The sequence below is a fragment of the Vigna angularis genome, chromosome 2 (genome assembly GCF_016808095.1).
Source record: "Vigna angularis cultivar LongXiaoDou No.4 chromosome 2, ASM1680809v1, whole genome shotgun sequence".
Lineage (NCBI taxonomy): Eukaryota > Viridiplantae > Streptophyta > Magnoliopsida > Fabales > Fabaceae > Vigna > Vigna angularis.
Window position 1 is genome coordinate 21,348,491 of NC_068971.1, and position 20,460 is coordinate 21,368,950.

Consider the following 20,460-nt stretch of genomic DNA (forward strand, 5'->3'; position numbering starts at 1 on the left):
CATCAACTCCACCACCAACTTCTTCATCGGTACCACATGCGGCTTCTTCATTCAAGATTGGAGTTTGACAAATTTCAAATAACTCCCTCGTAAGAACTCCAATGTTGGCATTCGATGCTATGATATCTAGGTTGTTTTCCTAATTCTCTCCTCAGCACATGCTTCCCATGTGCCGTCATCAGAGCTTTCATCATCATCTTCGTCAACCCTGGATCGTTCAGTCAACGATCCTTCACCCATCCCTCCGTCATCCATGTGGAAAGTAGCACGGATTTCGGGCAAATGTCGATCTTGCTTTCTTACATACCACTCCAGATTTAACTACACCAAATACACACAACAAAATTTGTCATATACAACAATCAATATTTACAAAAAACATATAACAAAGGTTGAAAGACTTACATCTCCGGTCTGAAAGATATGTTCAATTTTTTAGGTCCCTGAATTATACGGGAACCATCGCAATATGTGCGGGAACATCCTGTGAGAAGCATGACCATGCAAAGAAAGTCTTTCAACCGCCCAAGCCTACAATATCAAAATATTATTTAATGACACCTAGTTTACAATGTTCTCCATTCCATTAAGATAAAAAAACTAAAAATCAAGTTACCTGCAAAACGACCACATTGCCACCAAGATTGAGTGACTGCAGGATACCTCCTCTCATAATTTTCTTCATACATTTATTTAAATTATGTACAATATGTTTATGTACAACGGTGCACCAATCGTATAGACACAAACTGTCTAAGTCATCTAACATTGCACAAGGCATGTTACAAACATGCCTTGACTTCCTTGGAAAATAAAAAGCAACCAAACAAACTAATATATATAACCTACATACTACATCAACCTCAATGTTTTTATCATGCACAATCACATTAAACATGTCACCAACCCAACTACTGATTCATCAAAGGGAATCTCTAAACTGCCTATTTCTAAACCTGTGGTCATGAACACATCAATAATAGAAAATGACACCAATTGTTGACTAACTGTAAAACTATTATCATGCTCGGTCCACCTGCACACCATCACCTTCAATAATTTCAATTGACCTCCACAGAGCTTTCAATATTCAAACACCACCTAAATGGAGTCATCCTAATGCGCTCTACATGACCCTTTCCTAGTAAACGATTCATTTCAATAATGATTGATGAGTCCATCAAGGTAAGCAGACGCCACTCACAAAATAATGATAACTTTATTAATAACTAAAATTATGAGGATAACACATAATTTATAAAAAAAAAAAAATTTATCTTACAGTTCGTTTTTGGGCTTCCATTGCACCTGCACTAACAAAACAACAATCCACACTCCTTAAATCATTATGGTTACTGAAACTCTAAAACGCCAATGTACAAAATACAGTTAGGGTTTGGCATTTTGACTTACAACAAAAACACCACCACAACAACAAGAGAAACTTAAAATGCTCCACAGCCAGGTCGAAGAGACGAAAGTCCACAACACTATCACGACACACAAAACGGTACCAGGCTTCGAATGATAGAGAAGATACAAGGATAGATCACACAACGATAGAGATAAAAGAAGTCAAGACCAAATTTCACAATACTTTCACCACACGTAAAACGGTACTAGGGTTCGGACGACAGATAAGAGAGAAGATAGATAACACAACGACGAAGATGAAAAAAGTGAGGTGAGAGCGAGACTACGAACACCAAAAGGACAAAACCAATTTCGTAAACTTTCCCTTTCTATTTTGCCCTCCCATTAATAATTTCTCTGTTCTTTTTTTAATTAAATTTGGTCAATGGAAAAACGCTACCTCACGTTGTGAAATTGTTGGCAAATAGTTGTTGTCAAATAAACATTTTCGTTCGAGAAATACTAAATTACAATGCAATGTTCTTAATGCGGCAAAACCTATGCGACAAGGCAAAAAACGTTGATGGATGCGATGCCACCACTTGTCTTTTTCCTATCCACGCGTTACCCTTTGGCATGTTTCTCTTCCTTTCTCCTACTCCCTTCTTCCTTTCTGCTTCACACTAACACACTCCACATCTTTCTTCTCAGCTGGGGATATGGGAAAGCTCATGCATGCGGTTCAGTACAAAAGCTACGGCGGAGGACCCTCTGCCTTAAGGGTTGTCTTTCAATTCTCTCTCTCCGATGGGCATGTTGTTGCATTGACTTGCTTTGAATATTATATTGATTGCTTATTAGTCCAAAAAGTGTCGCAATGCTTCAACACTTCTTTTCTGTTTTAAACTCGGTGTTGCACTATCTCTTGAGCAAATTATACTCACCAAACCATTGACATTGATGTTTCTTGATATTACAGATTGCAGGTTTAAGGCAACCACTACACTGTAATGTGCTTTTTTTGGGTGACATGGGGTGTTAGTGTAATATATCAATCTAGGGATTAATATAGTGATAGAAATGAGAGGGATGTCAGGGTAAATTTGATGAAAACTCATAGAGTATTAGTAATTTACTCTTGTTTCTTTGATATTCGGGGTTGGTTAAAATTACTAATCCTCAAGGTTTTGATTGAAGGGTTTGTGATTGTGATTTCTGACTCTATTGTTACAGGATGTAAGTGGTGTTAATAGCAGTTAGTTAACAGAGAATTTGGTTACTTGGTTTGGTTTGTTATTAAGCAAGCTCCTTGTAATTAGAGCATCGGTGTATATGATTCTCTATCAATTTCAATATGCTTCTATGAGTTTTTCTCTCATTGCTCAAGCTCTCTAGCTATGGAAACCTTCCATTTTATACCTGCTATGATTTTGAATAACTACCTTACGGTTTTCGAGCTCTCTGCTACTGCAATTTAAAACTTGGCCAATGCTATGCGATCCAAGATTTTGTTTAACTCCTTGTGGAACTAGGAGGAAAAGAATCGTTGACCATTTCCCGGTTTTTGAGATATATATTTTGCCGTTTGTACCGAGCTTGTCTCTCCGAGCACTTGGGTGAATTATTTGACAGTCAAATAGTAATAATTCTTGTAAAGACAGCACAGTAGATGTGTGTGAGAGGGAGAACAATTTCATAGTCATGGACCAAACTATGACACATGGAGTCCAATTAAATCTTATAAGAGCGTATTCTCCTGACCAAAATCTGATTTCGTCTACAATATTGTTTGTCCTGAGATTACCTACTTGGTTATCAAAATTTACTGGATTGTATATGATGTTCCTTGGACAAGCATGCTATCTTCTTTGTCTACTAATTGATCAGTATGCTAATGGTGGCTTATTTGGAAGAAAAGAGACTTCTACCCATTTCCTCTCTCCAGTAAACTCCCATCTTTTATTTAGGATGAGAAAACACTTTTGACATGATATCAAGTACCAAATTAGATAACTATCCAGTGGCATATTTACCTTACCCCACGGCCCTGAGATTCTTTCCCAGTGGATTTAGCTTTGATTTGCATTTAAGGACTTCATCTGTGTGTGCTTAATTTGTTACCTGATAAAATGTTCAATCTGATGTAGGAAGTGCATTATATTTGAATTTATGTTCATAGAAAGCACCAATGGCAAAGAAAAGTATTACCAGATTAATAATGCTGTTCATAACTTTTTATACTTATTACAGCATGTTGAAGTTCCCTTGCCCACTCCCAGTAAAGATGAGGTTTTGATTAAGTTGGAAGCAGCTAGTCTAAATCCATTTGATTGGAAAGTACAGAAAGGCATGTTGTGGCCACTTTTGCCCTGCAAGTTCCCATATATACCTGGTAGCTTTCCTTTTTTGTCTTTCTTGTTTAGGTGTTTATCTTTATCGTACATTTTAGTATTTGAGTTAACAATCTCACTTAAAGAAATCTAAGGCAAGTCCTTACAGTTATACTTTCTACCACCTATCGTTGACAAGATTTTGATTAATATCTTTCTCATTTTATATGAGGAAACTGTATGTGATAATATTATATTCTCTTCAAATACTGTCTATCATTACATGTCAATTCTTTTTTCTCAATCTCATAGTCCGTTTTTACTTTTTTGCGATGTATAACATTGACAACTATATTGAAACATTTACCTGTGCGATACTAGCAAGCTTTATTTTCTATATAAACTTAGAAGCTATCATTTTGTGATTACTGTTCAACTAAAGATGTGGAATCAATAGCACAACAATGAAGCTGATTTTCTTTAATTACACATTACACATTGAACTTGATATTTCAGTCTTCCAATCATGTTTTACAGCTTGAGCTTACGAAATCATTTACATTTTTACTTTATCTCATGTATTCCATCTCCTTATGCAATTATTATATTGAAGATACTGCATTATGTAGGTACTGATATAGCAGGAGAGGTTATAGAGGTTGGTAAGAGTGTACGAAAGTTCAAACCTGGAGACAAAGTTGTAGCCCTTGTCAGCCCATTTGTAAGTTATCACAATCATTATTATATTGTAGCCCTGGTCAACTTCAAAAGAATACTACTAGTGTCAATTTCTTCTAGCAGCTTTGAAGAATTTTAAAAGCCATATCCCATGAAATTTTAGATCTTCTACTTTATGATGATATATTACTAAATCCTCCTTTTACAGCATCTCTGCTCAAATTAAAAACTGATTAATTGTATATATAAATATCTTCATACATCAATACAAGAACTTGATGGAGGTGTTTGTCAAAATTTATATATCATCATAACGTGCAAGTAGAATTCTGGCATTTTTGTGACAAACACATACATTTTTGCAGAAGTTATTTCAATTTATATCTATTGAATTATAATCAGGAGACAAAAACACATACATTTTTTAATTAAGGTATATGATTCCTGCATTTTGATAACGCATGATAGAATTTAGCAGTTATCAAGCAGCTTCATCAAAGAAAAGACATGTTTTATAAGTCATGAAAGTTTATCATGCTAGAGTGGTGGAGGACTGGCTGAGTTTGCTGTTGCTAAGGAAAGCATCACTGCGTCAAGACCATCAGAAGCCTCAGCATCAGAATCTGCTGGCTTACCTGTAGCAGGTTTGACAGCTCACCAGGCAATCACCAAAACCATAGGGATCAAACTTGATGGGAGCGGTGAACGGAAAAACGTTTTGATCACTGCTGCATCAGGTGGTGTAGGTCACTATGCCATCCAACTGGCAAAGCTAGGAAACACTCATGTGACAGCAACATGTGGTGCTCGCAACATTGAATTGGTCAAAAGCTTAGGGGCTGATGAGGTAATTGACTATAAGACCCCAGACGGTGCTGCTTTGAAGAGTCCCTCTGGTAAGAAATATGATGCTGTGATACACTGTGCAGTGGGCTTTCCTTGGTCCACCTTTGAGCCTAACTTGACCTTGAATGGAAAGGTTGTAGACATAACTCCAAGCTCTGCTTCAATGTTGACATTTGCTCTGAAGAAACTTACCTTCTCCAAAAAGCAACTTGTGCCTTTGTTTTTGTTACCCAAGCGTGAGGACCTTCAATATCTCATCGATTTAGTCAAGGAAGGAAAGCTTAAAACCGTTTTAGATTCCAAATATCCTTTAACTAAGGCTGAAGATGCTTGGGCCAAGAGTATTGATGGCCATGCAACTGGGAAGATAATTATTGAGTTCTAGATATGCATAAGAATGCTCCATAAACTGAATATACTGTATGATATGAATTGATTCAGGAATACCTTTGACTTTACTTTGGTATGACATGAATCACTGTAACATAAGATTTGTTTGGCCCTGGATACTGTAAAATATAACTTGGTTGGAAAAAGTGACCGTATGTGCTGCCTATATATGATAAAAGATGACCGACCATATACTTGTTAGACATTATTCTTATATGGTTAAACATTATGCTTATATAGTTGCTCCCTTGACTGATCTGTTGAAAAATGATTATTTTTTGTGGACTACTGATGCTACTACAACTTTCTTACTTCTTAAAAATGTTATGACCACTTTCCCTGTTCCTAATTTTCTTGAACCATTCATATTGGAGATTGATGCCCTCATCACATGGCTATTCTACCATCATTGTTATCAACAATAGATTGTCGAAATATGGTCCTGTTATTCTGCTGAAGGTTGATTTTACAAGTAAAATTGTGTTGAGTCTTTCAGCATTCACACAGTCAAGATTCATTGTTTTTCCAAGATTATAATTTCTGATTGGGACCAAGTTTTCATCGGTTCATTTTGGCTACATTTCTTCAAGGTCCAAGCTATTACTTTAACCATGAGTTCCTTTTATCATCCTCAAACTCATTAACAAACCAAGGTGCTGAGCAAAACATAAAAAATGTACTTATGCTGTTTTATTTTTGAGAATCCTAAATCTTGGTTAGTATAATACATTATTTCATCATAGCATAGAGATTTTTGCTTTCAAATAATCCCTGTTTTCATTGTTAAATAAGTTTTGTGGTCATTTTCGTCAATTTCTTTTCAAGCTTTACAACTCTGCTGTAGTTGTCTTATAATATGTTATTGACACTAGTCTCACTCCATGCAGATAAAAGGAAAACTCTACTTCTATCTTGGAAGGTAATCACTTTACACTATTGATATTGTGTTTATCTAACTTTAACAACTGCCTTCTATCTGAAAGCAAATCACAAAACAACTAACTTTACCTTGTAACTCATTTCACACTTGTGCAAATACTTGCTTCATATTTGTTTATAATAAAGATATTGTTTTCTATTCAACACGTTATAAGAATGAATCCTTTAAAGGCAAGTGTCTCAAATCTACTTGGAATTCGTGTCCAACAACAACAACCACAAAAGCACCTGTTGCATCTAAAATGCTAGACAGAACAATTGTTGGTGTAGATCTGTTATCCAAAAAGACAACTTCAAAATCTACAAACAATTACTTAATACAATGAAACATTTTGCACTTGAATCAAACATGTTTAACGTCAAATTACATACAATATATAAATAACCGCACCAAGTATACCTATAAACTATACTCTAAACTTTTAGAACTAAGATAGAAAATCATCTTTACTCAATCATGAGTGAGTCCTCATCACTTTATCAAGATTCCTTTTTTCTTAATACTTACATTTTGATTCATAACAACCATTTAACTTAGTACATCACAATTTAAAATAAATTCTCAAATATTCAACTAATTTTTTTTAGTTATATCTTTAAACTAAACTTAAACAATTATTTAAACACGAACACAACAAACCTACAACCATCAAGTCATCATAAAAACAAACTCCTTTGTTACTATAAATGTAACTTAAAAATTTAACTATTAATTATACACAAATCCGTCAAAGAGACTATACAATAATTATACACAATACAACCTAAACATACACCATATATATATATATATATATATATATATATATATATATATATATATATATATATATATATATGGGGAGGGAGAGTTAAAATAAAAGAAAATTTTTATTCGTTTCCTTACTTTTTTTTTTCCTGCACACATGTATTTATATTTGCTTGTATACATAATACATTATTTATTTGATTCCATACAATATTAATTAGAACAATATTTTATTTCATTTTGTTATATATTTACTTTGATATTACAATAAAATATTAGTAAAAGAAAAAGACAATATTACTGTTCTCATCTTTTTCAACGGATTCAATTTTACTTTATACATATTTGGTATTGTTAGTACTGTGAGTTTTATATATCAAAATTAAAAGTATATCTAAAAAACATCTAAATTAATATTAAGTGGATGCTCATCATATTTTGTTCTTTTTCAATTAATTATATAATATATTCTTATTTTTATCAATTTAAATATTTTAATCCATTTGTTTTTTACACTTTTGTGAGAAAAGTCATATGAACGTAGTCGGTTTTGGTAATCGTTAAATTGGAAGTATGAAAACTAAATTCTAAAAACTTTATTTTGTAATATTGTAAAGGAAAATAAATCAAATTGATTTTGAATTTGTCCTTTGACTACCATAACACATGCTATACATAGACCGAAGCTGGAATAGAAACCACCAACTCAAAGTCTAACTCCCTCAGAGGCAACTCCAACCCATCCACACATGTAGATGACACAAAGGAGTGTGTTAATATAGAGTCAAACAAAATTTTAACACATCTACGTTTATGTAACAACTGTGCATCTTTAGCATGCACAAACATCTTCCTTCTTTCCAACCTCAAGAGCTCAACTTCTCTTGCAAACTAACTCTTCTACATATACACTTCCAAATGTCTACTGGTTACAAAACTTATACTCTACCGATGACCTCTTTTCTATCCTTATTGTTAATGCAACCAGTATGCAGAGAAGAAAGATGTATTACAGCAGAGAGTGGACAGAGAATAAGAGGGGAATATTAACACTTGTATTGAAGGAATCAAAACAATGAAGTATATATGGTGTGCATGAGCACACGGCAACTGACTGACACAAGTCAGTTACACAGTTATGTTTACAACAACATACCCCCCTAAACATAACTAGTGAAAGAATTTACACCTAACAAATCCCTCAGCTGCTCAAACCTGGACTGTCTGAGTGCTTTAGTAAAAATATCAGCCTTTTGTATTTCAGTTGGGCAGTGCAGTAACTCAACTCTGCCTTGACTCACTAAATCCCTTAGAAAATGAAACTTAGTATCGATGTGTTTGCTTCTCCCATGAAACACAGGATTCTTTGACAGACTTATTGCGGATTTATTGTCAACCATCAGTTGTATGGGTCTTCTACATTTCAACTTCAAGTCTCCAAGAAGTGCTTCTAACCAAATACACTGGCAAGCTGTCTTTGCAGATGATATATATTCTGCTTCACATGTTGAAAGTGCCACTACGCTTTGCTTTTTAGAACACCAGGAGATAGGTGCTCCACCATATTGAATGAAATAACCAAACGTACTTCTTCTATCCACTGTGTCTCCACTCTAATCTGAATCACACCATACCTCCAATATACCTTCTGTGCTGCTGGATGCTTTGGGAAACAGAAGACCAAAATTTGTTGTTCCCTTCAAGTACCTCAGAACGTGCTTAGCTGCTGTCAAGTGTGATGTCTTAGGCTCATGCATGAATCTACTTAGTAAGCCAACACCATAACTGATGTCAGGCCTACTATTGCAGATGTATCTCAAGGAACCCACGATTTGTTTATAAAGAGAGGCATCTACATGTTCCTCTTCAGATTGTTCTACAAGCTTTAAATTTGCAATGACTGGGGTTGGAGCACAGTTACAGTTAGTCATGTTGAAACGTTTTAGGACCTCATTGATGTACCTTGCTTGATGCAGAATAACTCCATTCGCTGTTTCCATAAATTCCAGTCCGAGGAAATAACTCAGATTGCCTAGATCAGACATTTCATATTCTTCCTTCATTTTCTTCTTGAACATATCTATTTCTTCTTCAGAATCTCCAGTCACGAGGAGATCATCCACGTACAAACACACCAGGAGTTTGTTCTATAATCCAGCGCTTCTTACATACACACCGAATTCAACAAAGCTCTTTTGAAATCCCAGCTTGATCAATAGTGCATTGATATGATTGTTCCAGGCTCGTGGCGCCTGCTTGAGTCCGTATAATGCCTTATTCAACCTATACACCTTTTGTTCCTCACCTTGTTTCTCGAAACCAGGTGGCTGCATCACGTAGACTTCCTCTTCCAAAGGGCCATTGAGAAAAGCCGATTTCACATCTAACTACTGAATTTTCCAGTTATTCCAGCTAGCAACCGCTATCACGAGTCTTACTGTCTCAAGCCTTGCAATTGGCGCATAGACATATGTATAATCTATTCCTTGTTGCTGTAGAAACCCCTTCGCTACGAGTCTGGCCTTTAGCTTTGCTATCTCACCACTTGGTTTATACTTGGTCTTGAAGACCCATTTTACCTCAATTGCCCGCTTATGTTGAGGTAATTCAACCGTATCCCAGGTTCTGTTCCTTTCAATGGATCTCAACTCTTCAATCATTGCTTCCTTCCAATCCTTCATGTCAATGGCTTGCCTCCAAGTAATAGGCTCTGCATCTGCCAAAAACGCAAGATGAGTCAAGTCTCTAGAATCCAAAACATCACTATCTGCAAACACTTCATGCCCTGACAGCCTCGTTGAGGGAAATCTAACTCTCTGTGACCTTCTGCTGTTGCCTTCATTGCCTCCAGCCACTTGTTCTTCTTCAACATGACTGTCTTCTAAAATGCCTTGAACAGAGTCTGGTTCGGCTTCTGTCGTTTCCAAATCAAAGATGTTTTCTTCGTCCACTATAACATCTCTACTCACAATTATCTGATTCTTTCTTGGATCATACATTCTATATGCACCAGTTGAGTGATACTCGACGAAAACAAGCATCTCACTTCTATTATCTAACTTCTTCCTTCTTTCATTTGGTATATGTTTGTAACATATAGATCCAAAAACACGCAGATTCTTAACTGTAGGCTTAACTCCAGACCAAGCTTCTTCTGGGGTGCAGTTAGTCAATGATCTGGTTGGACTCCTATTCAGTGGATGAACTGCTGTAGAGACGACTTCTCCCCACAAGCAGTGTAGCAGCTTCTTTGCTTTAAGCATGCACCTGGTCATGTCAAGCAACATCCGATTTCTTCTTTCTGCAAGACCATTGTGTTGGGGTGTGTACGGAGCTACCACTTCATGCACGATACCTTTGTTGGTGCAAAACTCGTTCATTTCAAGTGAGTTAAATTCTCCTCCACCGTCTGTTATGAAAATCTTAACCTGCAAACCAGATTCGCTTTCCGCCATAGCACAAAATTTTACAAAGCATTGGTATACGTTTTTCTTTTCTTTGATCAAGTAAACCCACATCTTCCTAGTCCACTCATCTACGAAAAGCAAGAAGTATTTATTACCTCCTATTGTCTCCACATCAAATGGGCCGCATACATATGAGTAGACAACAACAAGTGGTTGCTTTGCTCTCCTGTACATGGTTTGTTTAAACTTAGTTCTGGTATGCTTCCCAACAGCACATCCTTGACATACTTTGTCAGGAATCTGTATCTTAGGAACTCCTTTTACAAGATCTTTGCTCTTCAACAATTTCAGACTTCTAAAGTTCAGATGCCCGAACTGGTAGTGCCACAACCAAGCTTCTTCCTTGGAATCAACAGCGGTCAAGCATTGAACAACAATGGTATTAAGATTTACCTTAAAGGTTCTGTTCTTGGCAAGTGGGGCTTTAAGAACAAGTCGTTGTCTTTCGTCAAATACGTTTATGTGTTTCTGGCACATAGTCATTGTATAACCTTTTTCGAGAAGCTGCCCCAAACTCAGCAAATTACTCTTCATGTTTGGAACATATAGGACATTATTCATGTAGGCTGGTCGTCCATCTTTACGTTTGATCATAATTCTTCCAGCTCCTTCAGCCATGATCACACTATCATCGGCAAACCGCACGCTGCTTTTAATACTCGGGTTCAGATCCAACAACAACTCTTTCTTCCCTGTCATATGATTGGAACAGCCTGTGTCTAAGTACCAACATGATTCATCTTCTGCCTGATGCGTTTCGTCAGCTAACAACACATGTTTATCCTTACATCACCTGTCGCATGCAGAGCCACCGTTCTTGCACTCGTTACACCTGTTGTCGCATGCAGAGTCACCATTCTTGTACTCGTTTTCATCTTCTTTGATTGTACTCACTAATAGCACATGATCAGAATCAGAGTCATTTGCATCTTGCACAAGATTAGCCTCCTCATTTCCTTTGCCTTTCTTTACATCTTCATTATGCCAGCATTCAGATGAATAATGTCCATACTTACTGCACGTATAAGATTGTATGTTTCTTTTATCAATGTTACTTCTTCCTCTCCCTCTAGAGTATTTTCTTCCTCTTTTGCTGCCGTTCTTGTTTTCACTACATTCATCTTCATCATTTTGATCAGAAACACTCGAGTTTCTGCCTCCAGTTCGACCTCCACGAGCACGACCTCTACCTCTTCCATTTCCACGTCCTCTGGTTTTGAAATTGCTTCTAACCTGTAGGGCTTGGTTCGTACCTTGATTTACTTCTTTCTCTGCATTTCTTCTTTCGATTAATCTTTGTTCATGTGCCTCAAGTGAATTTTGTAATTCCTCCACCTTCATCACTGCAAGATCTTTGCACTCTTCTATCGCAACGACGATATGGTCAAACTGGGGAGTCAAAGTTCTGAGAATTTTCTCGACTATTTTCTTGTCTTTCACGATTTTGTCGCAAGATCTCATCGCGTTTACAATGACTTGAATCCTTCCAATGTAGTCTATTACGGTTTCTTGCTCGCCCATGCACAAAAGTTCGTATTGTCGCTGCAAGGATTGCAACCGAACCTTCTTCACCTTGCCAAAATTACCGTATCCCTCCTGCAAGATCTCCCATACTTCTTTTGCCGTAGCCGCTTTCGAAATTTTCTGAAAAATTGCAGCCGACACACACTGATGTAGGAGCATCCGGGCCTTGCAATCTAATCGCTTATTTTCTTTATATCGCTTTGTTTCTTCGGGATCACCCTTCAATGGTTCCTTGAAGCCTTTCTTGAGTCAACCTCTTGATAGCCAAAAATGGCATCCATTTTGACACACCAGTCATCAAACCCTTTACCGTCAAACACAGGAAAGTTACTATGTATTACGCCAGTCATCTTCTTGATCGTCTTGAGTTGATCCACCAGGTTTTGAACCTATGCTCCTGATACCACTGTTAATGCAACCAGTATGCAGAGAAGAAAGATGTATTACAGCAGAGAGTGGACAGAGAATAAGAGGGGAATATTAACACTTGCATTGAAAGAATCAAAACAATGAGGTTTAAACCCTCCCTTGGTCCTCAAGTTTGTATGGAAATCTCAGTTTGGTCATCATCTTTTCATCTGTCTCAATTGGATCATATTTTTTGTAAAAATGAGCACATTGTACCATAACCGTTAAGTGGTGTGAGACGGCGTTAAATTGATGTGAGCTGGATTTTTTCATTTACCGACGTGGCATTGTGCACTAAAATTGAGTGTTTGATGTGTTTTATCCAGGTAGCCTACGTGGTGATTTGAAAGGCCACGTGGTGATGTTTTGACTAGAACCAGATCTTCTCCTCCCTCCCCTCTGCTTCCTCCCCCATTGTTACTCCATCGATGCCACCCACCATCTACAACACAATCACAGACCAAAAAAAATGACATTCTTCTTGATTCAGTTGCAGATACATATCCCGAAACCCCTGCAGCAGTTAATAAAGAAAGCATACACATAAGAAAAATCACCCAAACAGAAAAAAAAGGGAAAATAAAGTTGCGTTCACAAGGCAAAAGGCAACTGTAAGATTTCTGTAACCCATAACACGCGGAAAAGGGAAAAAATGTTTTCATTCGATTACATTGCTATTTGAAAGAGGTGATAAATTATTACAAGAATTACTAAAGAACAATCACTCTACCACTTGCATAAAGGGAGAAGATAGCCCTCCCGGCCAAAAATGGATTTCTCCCATATCTCTTCACCTAATGCATATAAACTTTGTCGTGTATAAGAAATCATTCTGCTTCCTTTCAAGATTGATTCAAAAGTGAATTTGGGGAATAGATAAGAGAGGGGATGAAAAATAATTCCTAGAAAAAAAAATTCTACTTCTGACTCTACATTTAGGCAACCAAAGATCAAGAGTATAAAATAATCTGAGATTGCATAATCCATCAGCAATCGAGAAGTAGTGCATTTCAACCACGACTTCATGTTCCCGTTGTAGTGAATGACTGCCGCACTTTCAATGAGTCGATTGCAATATTTAGGTCATAACCCAATCCTAAAACATGCCATCTTCTGTCAAGTGGCTTTGTCAAACCATAAAAACACAGAAGAGCAGGAGGAAGTATCCCCAGCTTCCAGAGTGTCCCATCAGGAAGAAAAACCTTTTTTTTTTCTGTTTGGGTGATTTTTCTTATGTGTATGCTTTCTTTATTAACTGTTGCAAGGGTATCGGGATGTGTATCTGCAACTGAATCAAGAAGAATGTCATTTTTTTTTGGTCTGTGATTGTGTTGTAGATGGTGGGTGGCATCGATGGAGTAACAATGGGGGAGGAAGCAGAGGGAGAGGGAGGAGAAGATCTGGTTCTAGTCAAAACATCACCACGTGGCCTTTCAAATCACCACGTAGGCTACCTGGATAAAACACATCAAACACTCAATTTTAGTGCACAATGCCACGCCGGTAAATGAAAAAATTCAGCTCACATCAATTTAACGCCGTCTCACACCACTTAACGGTTATGGTACAATGTGCTCATTTTTACAAAAAATATGATCTAATTGAGACAGATGAAAAGATAATGACCAAACTGAGATTTCCAGACAAACTTGAGGACCAAGGGAGGGTTTAAACCAAACAATGAAGTATATATGGTGTGCATGAACACACGCAACTGACTGACACAATTCAGTTACACAGTTATGTTTACAACAACACTTATTTCCCCAAACTTTTACAATTAAGATAGGAAATTATATATCTTTGATTTAGTCACGACCCTCATCACTCCATCAATATTCTTTCTTTTTTAATACTTTTAGTTTCATAAACCATATCTGCATTCTAATCATAAACACTAATACATACAAAATAAACACGACAAACCCATTACTGTCAAGTCATCCTTAATACAAATTGCTTTAATACAAAAAATGTAACAACCCAAATATAATAGATAATTTCTATCAAATAGGTTACTACATAATCATGTCAAAGCACACAATTATAGATAGATAGATGGTTATATAATTTATAGTTTCCCATATGAAAAACTTTGTAGCATATTATTTCAAAAGAAATAGAGACTGTACTATACCTGGTGACCGATCGACTAAGGAGAATCTGAGGCCAAAACAAGCAATCCACCGACTGTCAAACAAACACTGATCAGGAAAGGTAAATATCATTAATGGCCATATTAAATGCGAATATACGTTATTTATGAGTGATTGATAGGTCATATTACAGAAGAATATGATATTAATGGACGGTTACCACGCATTAGCAAGTATTATTGGATTTATTGTCAGATCAAATATGGATTAATGAGCTTGATTGTTATAAGCCCTATAAATATAAGGCTAAACGCCCAGGTAAAGACACCTTGGTCCATGATAATAAAATATAGACCATTTGATAAAACCGCTCCTAACTTGAGCGTCGGAGTGCCTTTTGCAGGTACCTCACCCTCTTGCCCAAAGTGACAACCAATCAATCTAAACTGGAACGTACAAGTGGAATACATAAGTTGAAGGTTAGTGTCTCGGTTTCACAAACCCCACTCCCCACACTGAAAAATTTTGGCGCCCACGGTGGGGCCAAGGCTTGAAGACACCCAATGGTGACCACAAGAAATATGGAAGAACAAAGCACCAGGGATTTGATCAAAGAGTTACAAGCCCAGATTGAGTTACAGGCACAGACCATACAAGCGTAGGCGCACGCATAGCAAGAGATGCAGCAGAGTCATGCAGAGGAGATGGTGGCGCTAAGGGCCGAACGGGTCCCTCTCGAAGGGTTCGCCTCGAATCGGGAGAATGACAACGAAGCAAGCCATAATCACACCAACCCGAACGGTCAGGGTAGAAGGGAACCAACACCCCTGCATACAGTTCGGCCTACCACTTTACTTCCCTTTACGGCGACCATCATGCAAACTCCAATGCTAGAAAAAAACTCTGCCCATATTGGATAAGTATGATGGTTCAACCGATCCGGACAATCACTTAAGGACGTTTGGTAATGCAATGACAATTTATACCAACAGCGACCCAGTCATGTGCAGAGCCTTATCACTATCACTCAAGGAAGAGGCATTGAAATGGTATAACACTCTTCCTCCCAGCACAGTGGATTGCTTCACCAATGTGGAAACCCTCTTTAGAAGGCAATACGCCTCCAATCGAAAACAGGAGATAACACCGACGAATTTAGTAAACACTAAGCAGAAGAGAGGAGAAACTTTGAAGGCCTTTATGAAAAGGTATACTGAAACCGCAAGGCGAGTTGAAGAGGTCAATCACTCTTTTATCATCAACAATTTGTCTTCACGTCTGAGACCAGAGTATTTTGTGGAAAAGTTGTATGCGCGGCCACCAAAGACTATGGAGGAGCTTTAGGAAAGAGTAGCTGAGTTCATCCGTATGGAAGAAATGCAAATTTCGCAGAGGAAGCGACAACAAGAAGCCGATGTAGGTGGAGGCAGAAGGGACGACAAACGATCGTTCGAAAATAATGATAAAAGTGGGGAGCTTCCCCGAACATTTAAGTTTAACCATTATACAACCCTCAACTCACCTAGGGCAAAAGTTCTCGAAGAAGCCCTCAGCGCAGAACTTCTCGCACCACGGAGGAAACCATCTCCAAAAAATGCAGACAAAAGGAAGAGCTGTCGTTTCCATCAGAACCATGGACATACTACAGAAGAAAGCATTACGCTGAAAAATGAGATATAAAATCTTATTCGAGCAGGACATCTTCGTAGGTATGTAAAGGAAGCAAGAAGCAGCCGCCCCAGGGAAGGATATTTGTGGAGAAGCCCCGTACGGGCACATAGAAAGGACGAGCGGAGGTGGAGCTATAGCTGCGGTCCAAGTCGTCATCGTGAAGGATCGGTCCGTGGATTTATAAACTGAGGAGAAGCATACAAAACTTTATTAATGTCATGTTTAAATTCAATTTCATTTGATTTAGATTATTGTTCTTGTCTTATGCTTTCACTATGGAATAAATTAAACCTAGCATTTCATGATCAGTCACTGGTTGCTAACTTTGTTAAAGTTCATGTTCAATGATGAAGCCTCTCAAGAAGAGTTTGAAGACAAAGACCAAGCGGTAAATCCCGCTCGGCCGAGAGGTAAACTCCTCTTGTTGAAATTAAAGACCAATAGGTAAATCCCTCTTGGTTGAGAGGTAAATTCCTCTCGTCAAGATTGAAAACAAAGACCGAGCGGTAAATCCCACTCGACCGAGAGGTAAACTCCTTTCGTTGAAATTAAAGACCAAGAGGTAAATCCCTCTCGTCAAGATTGTAGACAAAGACCGAGCGGTAAATCCCACTCGGCCGAGAGGTAAACTCCTCTCGTTGAAACCGTTGGACTCAAATAAGATACAACAACCTCCCTCAAAATCATAAGTCCTATAGTTAACCTCAACTAAAGTCGCACGATTAACTAAGACTTAGGGGGGCTTAATGTACTATACCCGGTGACTGATCGACTAAGGAGAATCCGAGGCCAAAACAGGCAACTGACCGACTGTCAAACAAACACTAATCAGGAAAGGTAAATATCATTAATGGCCATATTAAATGCGAATATACGCTATTTATGAGTGATTGACAGATCATATTGTAGAAGAATATGATATTAATGGACGATTAGCAGGTATTAGCAAGTATTATTGAATTTATTGCCAGATCAAATATGGATTAATGAGCTTGATTGCTATAAGCCCAATAAATATAAGGCTAAACGCCCAGGTAAAGACACCTTGGTCCATGATAATAAAATATACACCATTTGATAAAACCGTTCCTAACTTGAGCGTCGGAGTGCCTTTTGCAGGTACCTCCCCCTCTTGCCCAAAGTGACAACCAATCAATCTAAACTGGAATGTACAAACGGAATACACAAGTTGAAGGTTAGTGTCTCGGTTTCGCAAACCCCACTCCCCACACCGAAACAGAGACCAAACTATAACATACACTAGTGAAAAATATATTTTTTATAGCAAATTTTTACATCTGTTGAAATCTATCATGTATAAAAAGTGGTGTAGTGGCATTTTCGTAAATAAGAAAAGTTTTTCTACAAAGATTTTACTAAAAGCAGATATAGAAATTGGTGTGATGGCAAAATTGTAATAAAATATAAATAATTGTATACCTATTAAACTTAGAGCCAATGATGATTATTTTTCTATAACTGTTAGATGTTATAACCGGTTTAGATTACTCCACATTCCACTTCCCTTTTTCTATTTCCCAGTTTACTTTTTCTATTCTACAAACATTATCGTTCTACAAATGTTCTCCTTCTCCTTCATTCCTTCACATTTTTCTTCACTGTCGTTCAGTCGTGCATTGTTGTCGTTCACTCGTTCGACGGTTGACGTTCTTCTCATGTAATCGTTATCTCGTTGCCATTGTTGAAGCTTTCACCAAGTTGGTTGGTTGAAGCTATTGTTCGTCGTTGTGAAGCCCTCACTGTGGTTGGTTCTATAGTGCTTCGCTTTCGTGGTGGTGCGTTTGGCCTTCATCGCGTGGTTTGCCGGGTTTCCAACCACAACAAGGTAAGCCATTATGCTTGTTGTTTTGTGAAAAGAACTCCTCAATTTTGCTCATTGCCATTGTTTTTTCGGTGAAGTTTAATATGAATATTATGTTTGTTGTTTTGTGAAAAGAATTACTCAATTTGGGGGCTATGGCAAACTTGGCAGTTTTGGTATAACAAAAGAAATTGTTGCAATGTTTGGTATAGGTTTTGAGTTTAAGGTAGATTTGATTAGGAAGATGCTAGAAAATTTGGCATGGACGTTAGAAACAGGGGAATATACAGATCATAAATACATCGGACATGGTTATCTCTCAAATTAACCAAAACTTTAACAAACAATTTATCAGATGAAATAGGATTACTACTTGTATTTAAACTCTCCTCTATTATCATAATGGAAAGCCTGAACTAGTAATATATTATTAAAAAGTTAAAAAAAATGTGTTTAGTACATAACATAATTATAAGAAAAAACACTATAATTTAGATTCGTTTCAACTGTGTAAAAAATGCATTACCATTAAATCCAGTTACCTGATGTTCATGAAGAATGAACTAGCAAAGTCTTCAACCACCAAAGAGTGGTTTTGTAGAAATATCAATTATGCATAGTAATTTAGGGGTTTGTTATAACCTTTAAAAATTTGAAAGATTTAGTAAGTAATATCAAGTTCATTTCTTCAGCCTGAATTTAGGCTACTTGAACATTAATATCTTTGGAAACCACTTTGTAAAAATAAAGTGTTCAATTCTTGAATAAAGACCCTAAAATTACAGCAACTTTGTAATTTTTTGGCACTTTTTGGCACGGACAAGAATTTGTACGATTGGTTAACCATAAAAGATATTTTACTGGTAGTTAGTTGGTGTTAGATTGGTGATGCAAGTATAGGTAGGAATGATGATTGTCTAGGGTGGATCCTATCAAAACAGGAGATAGGAGATAGTAACGAGAGAAAGGAAAAAATAAGCCACAATTTCCCAAACCCTAAAATGACTAAGAAACCATATTCTGATCCCTTTCCTTCCACTACTCACTCAAAACATTAAGCTTTTTAACTCTTTACAAAGAAACAAATGTGACCACTCATACATGGAGGAGAAACAACAAAAAATTAATATGCTATTGGAGAAAAGGAGCAACAAAAGGGAAAGAAGGGCAAGAAGGAGAAAATTGTCTATACTTGCAAAATGGACAAAAGGTTCTCCATGAAGTAAGCCAAGAATCCACACATGCATCCTGAAACTCTGCCAATAAATAATCAGGGGAAAAAAATTAATATAATATATGTAACAATCAAAACTTATCATACACATTATGCAAGTATGTAAGTAATAACTTCAGTAGACTCAGACTAACAGGAATCAAGAACATGGTCTAGAAACCAAAATACAAAGAGCAGAAGTAGGTAATGTAATTAACTTCTTTTTTTTAAAAGGTGTGCTTTAGGATGACAACCAGTTTTAATCTGGTGCATTATGATGCACATATGCAGTTTTAGAATTCATAGAGCCACACATAAGGTCCATATGATTAGAGTTGAAAATAGTGTGGTGTTTAAAAGTTCTGGTAACTTCAATTTTTACTTATTTTTTACAGGTTGGAGATTCCCGGTTTGAAGGTTGTGAGCGTGTGCGATATACAGGGAGCAACTCCTACAACTCAGAGAGGTATTTTTTATGTTATTGCTGCTTTAGTGTTATGGTTAATTAATTATACTTTTTCCTATTTACTTTAATGTTGTAGCTGAACTTTTTGGTGAAGATCAAAGTTGGGCCCGCCCAGAAAGTAAGGTGAGTGTGTTTTCTGTCTCCTATTTGTGCTGTTAACTAATACCCTATTCTTCCTCCATCTTTTCGGTAAATTGATTAATGCACTTGATTAAAGCTGATTTATTTTTTGGGGTGAACATAATAGTATCTTGCAGTGATTCATCAGTGATCAAGGAATGGTAAAATGTCTAATTGAGTATGTGATGCTGATATTTCTATTATTTTTTTATTAGTTCAATTAATTTGTATCATTTTAATGAATTTAATTTGTGATATTGTTACAATTGTAAATTTAACTATTCAAATTGTGTAATGATGTATATAATAATATCTTATGCAACCCTCACATTAATTTCAAAATCGACATTCTGAGCCACACAATCGTATTAGTTTTGTTAGGTATTCTG

General features: G+C 36.9%; 1 protein-coding gene and 1 long non-coding RNA gene across 2 annotated transcripts; both read left to right on the forward strand.

Annotated features, from left to right (window-relative positions):
• Positions 1-1,884: 1,884 nt before the first annotated feature.
• Positions 1,885-5,800, forward strand: LOC108326839 (chloroplast envelope quinone oxidoreductase homolog). The gene is made up of 5 exons (XM_017560418.2): positions 1,885-1,987; positions 2,065-2,135; positions 3,604-3,745; positions 4,313-4,404; positions 4,903-5,800. Exons 1-5 carry the CDS (start codon positions 1,891-1,893, stop codon positions 5,590-5,592), a joined length of 1,092 nt encoding a protein of 363 aa, XP_017415907.1. The 5' UTR covers positions 1,885-1,890; the 3' UTR covers positions 5,593-5,800.
• A 548-nt stretch (positions 5,801-6,348) lies between these two features.
• On the forward strand, positions 6,349-20,227 carry LOC128195195 (uncharacterized). Its single transcript, XR_008246767.1, has 4 exons — positions 6,349-6,516; positions 18,081-18,296; positions 19,881-19,951; positions 20,028-20,227. It is a non-coding gene; the product is annotated as an uncharacterized LOC128195195 (long non-coding RNA).
• Positions 20,228-20,460: the final 233 nt, after the last annotated feature.